The 3964-nt window shown below is 41.5% G+C and overlaps 1 protein-coding gene across 1 annotated transcript in view; it reads left to right on the top strand.

The window, feature by feature from the left end:
* PKD1L3 (polycystic kidney disease 1-like 3) overlaps nucleotides 1-3427 on the top strand; it is a 50547-nt gene extending 47120 nt beyond the window's left edge. The window contains 4 exon segments of the mRNA XM_006878873.1: nucleotides 366-576; nucleotides 1185-1286; nucleotides 2874-3005; nucleotides 3332-3427. Coding sequence (XP_006878935.1) covers nucleotides 366-576; nucleotides 1185-1286; nucleotides 2874-3005; nucleotides 3332-3427 — 541 coding nt within the window.
* Nucleotides 3428-3964: the final 537 nt, after the last annotated feature.

Here is a 3964-nt window from a genome sequence, read left to right as displayed (position 1 = left end):
TCTGATTAATCTTCTTTGTCAGTGTATCCTTTGCCATTCCCTATCACTCCTCCCTGAGAGAGACTTCACCCTGAGTCATAAGGAAAAGGGGATGGTGTATTGGAGGAGGACTATTTTGCACATCAAATACTGTCAAATGGAGCTTTTCTAATCTCTGTGGTGTGAAAGCCTGAGCTGGAATGTTTTTGCCGCCTCTCGTGGGGTACTGCCCACATCTTAGACAAGGTCTTGTTCAGGAGCATCTCAGCAGAACTGTAATCCACCAACGACTCATATCTATGGTTTTCCAAGTAATGCATCTCTCATGAAACAGGCGTAGATGCCAGCATACAATCCACATTCATTGTCAGCCTTTTCTGGCACAGGTTCATCAGCTTCTATGAGGCAGTAAGAATGAACTCTGCTGTCATTTACCTCACGGGCTTCCTGGTTCTGCTGGGAACTCTCCAGCTGTGGAGCTTGCTGCGTCATGACCCCCGGCTGCGAGTCATCGACAGCACGCTGAGCAAAGCCTGGGACGAGGTGGTGGGCTTTTTGCTGGTCATCCTGATCCTGCTGATGGGCTATGCCATTGCTGTAAGCTTCAGGTCCCAGGGTTTTCCCTTTTCTAAAATGTCTTTAAGATTCACACTGCTTTCTTTAAAAAGTGGTCTCTGTACTGAAGACCATCCGTTTAAGTTGACGCTGAGTTTTGGAGAAAAGGTTGTGGAGTAAGATAGCTGGTTTGAGTCATGGTTCCATACTTCAGTTGTGGTAGTGTGTACCATTAAATCAGGATTGACTCATAGCTGGTCCTCCAGTGGATTCTGGAAGGCAGTAAATTGCCTAAGAGGAAACTGCCCATCTTTGTTCCACCGAGCAGCTAGTGGATTTGAACTTCGTCTTTGGATTGACAACACAATTCCTTATTACTAGGCCACCAAAGCTTCACTAGACATTATTTAAATCTAGGTGTTCCCATCTCAAAGTGGAAATAAAATTTACCTTACAGGATAATATGAAAGTCAAATATATGTATATGAAAGCATTAGTTAATTAAAGAACTTTGTGTACTTTTCTAGGCAGAGGATTTTAATCTTTATTCCACTGCTCTGCATTGGCCTCTTGCTCATCAAGTATTTCAGGCAGTTATAAGTACTGTCAGCCCCCACCATTCTCTAACTGAACTTTCTCCTTCTGTTCAGTTTAACTTGCTGTTTGGGTGGATCGTCTCTGACTACAGAACCCTTTTCAGCGCCACAGTGAATATCGTTGGTCTCCTGATGGGAATCTCTCACTACAGAGAGGTAAAAATCACCATTCTGTTTCTTTGCAGAATTCTCTCTGCTTTAACCTATGTTAACAAGGACACTTGCTTAAAATTGACCCTTCTGAGCCCCTGGACATGCTTAGGTCCTTTGTATTTGTTTGACAGTATTACCAATGCACACAATGATGGAGTGGCTACCGCTTACGGAATCTGTCCTTTTCTAAGCAGAGTCCTTTCCTCACTCCTTTGCCAGAGGACATTGGTTATGAATTTATGGGCCAGGCTAACATAAAGGATGGCGGATGTGCTGTTTGTCATTGGTTCTTTGAAAGTATACAAAGGAAGAGACTAAGAAAATAAACCAGGAAGAGGCAGTTTCAGGAAGAATGCATTGGTTCTGTTTTACCTGGGAGGTGAATGTCTACCTAAAAATAAAGCAGGAAACCCAGATGAGGGTTTGTGATCCCAGAAGTAGTATGAAAAGAAAAGAATTGGGTGAGGAAGAAAAGAAATAGGCAATCTAGCCCTTAAACTGGCAAGATTTTCATCAAGACCAATTATACTGGGAATATAGAGGTCAAAGGCTACTAAAATAGCTAACAAAAGGCTAACAATTTTCAGTAAAGTTACCACCCTCCTAAGATCCAAGGAAAAGAACTATTCTGGCTGCAGTATTGAAATAACTCTTACAACAGGCCAGGGCAAGGTTCAGGTTTGTGGTTCAAAAGGTCACATACTCAACTCAATGGCACTTTAACAAGTTATATTGTAGTTTTATGCTCCAATCATTAGAGCATGAAGTCCTCACCCACAGTGCACTTTATATCCTAAAAGTAGAAATCATAAGAAAGTTCTTAACATCTACTTTGAAAAAACAAACAAAAATCCCACCTTTCTGCTCTCAATGTAACTGTGCAGTAAGGGGAAATGTCGTAAAATTAAGAATTCTTGCATCATACATTCAACCAAGTATTTTCTTGCCTTAGTACTGTCATAATTATGTACTTTTAGGTAAGTGGATGATAAGTTAGAAATTGGAGATAATCTGTCCTATAGATTTCCATCAAGGTATTTTAAGTGTTGAACCTCGAGTTTCTGTTAGTTAAAGAGGGTCTGAGCAACAGCAATAAATAGGCCACATCAAGGAAAATAGAGGACTTGTTAGAAAAGAACACTTACCTCAACTACTGATACACTCTTAGGAAAACCAGTTTAATAAGCCTTGACTTAGAGAAATAATTCTTTAGCTGGGGAGAAAAAAAAAAGCAACCCAGTGGCAGAACTCAAAATACTGGTATATTTTTAAAAATTATACTAGAAGAAAAATCAGTATACAAAAGCCAAACCATCTTCTATAGCTAAGCTGTCAAGCTGTCCTGGAATACCCTTGTGTGTAAATTCTAAAATGTCTTGGCTTAGCCGAGGCACTTGTCATTTCTGGTCTACTTTTTACAATTCTTTCACATGCTTTTGCTGCTCCTTGTAGTTCTATTCCACAACTGCCAGCTCACAAGAGGGATCTGAATAACATCCTTTGGTACCAGCCACTGTGCTCTGAATTTTTTTAGATAGATCCCAAACAGCACAGCCAACCTTCTCACCTGTCGGTGTTTTGTCCCCCCAGGTTATTGCTATAGACCCAGTCCTGGGCTCCATTCTCATCTTCACCTGTGTCGTCATGATGGTACTTGTGATCATTAACCTTTTTGTTTCTGCCATTCTAATGGCCTTTGGTGAAGAAAGGAAGTCTCTCAAGGTGGGTAACTGGCTCAGTAAGTTTATATACTGTACAATGGCAATATGTCCCTAACAGAAAAAACCTGTGATGTTCTTAGGTTACAGATGGACTATGCACAGTGTCACCCATTAGGAGTCCCAATAGCTCTATTTTTGCTAAACTGTTACTGCAATTTCTGAATATTACATGTTCTTGATCTACTGTCCTGTGAATTGTTAACCCTCATCAACCATTTAGTGACAACATCCCATCTCGATAATCACTAAAGACATTTCTCTGCAGTCTTTAGTACTTTTCCCATTAGTGACTGATTTCAACTTCCCTACTTTTGTCTTCAGGCACAGAAAACAGCTGCACTGGTAGATATGCTGACACAAAAGCTCTCGAGCTTGTTAGGAATCCAGCACCAGAACGCACCCTCGTCTGAACAGCTACCATGACAGCAACAGGCACTGGCACTGAGGTTTCAAGTTTTTTATTAATCCTGCGACCTCCTATCTGAGTTTATTCTTATTCTGGCCATATCAATGCTTACCTTTGCATGACATAGCTTATAAAACTATAGATGTATGCAATACGTTCTTACAGCCTTAAGGCAGGAAAATCAAGATGGCTTAATAAGATCCTGTGCTATGGATCCTGGCACTGTGAGGGCACGGTTAGTGCTGGAAGGATACAAGAGAGACCAGACCGACCTGCTGCCAACCAGTCAGTCACACAACACTCCCCCACCTGTGTTCCAGGACGGCTGTCGGTAATGGAGGGGTCAGCAAAGTGAGCTGAATGCAGCTTCTCAATGATGGAGCAGTAACCAAGCAAGCTCAGAGACATTTTCTTTGTCTAGGTTTAAATAACAGAGGTCCAAAGAACCACGTTCCTATTCCAACACACCCAAAGCTGAGGTCTGGTTCACACGTCAGCATAGACTGCTTGCTAAAAATCACACCTTACCAAAATCCAAACTTGTCCATCACTTG

This window comes from Elephantulus edwardii, unplaced genomic scaffold (genome assembly GCF_000299155.1).
Source record: "Elephantulus edwardii isolate Elephantulus edwardi_28Jun2011 unplaced genomic scaffold, EleEdw1.0 scaffold00001, whole genome shotgun sequence".
Classification (NCBI taxonomy): Eukaryota; Metazoa; Chordata; class Mammalia; order Macroscelidea; family Macroscelididae; genus Elephantulus; species Elephantulus edwardii.
The sequence above is the reverse complement of the archived record's forward strand: the minus strand, read 5'-3'. Positions and strand labels throughout refer to the sequence as shown.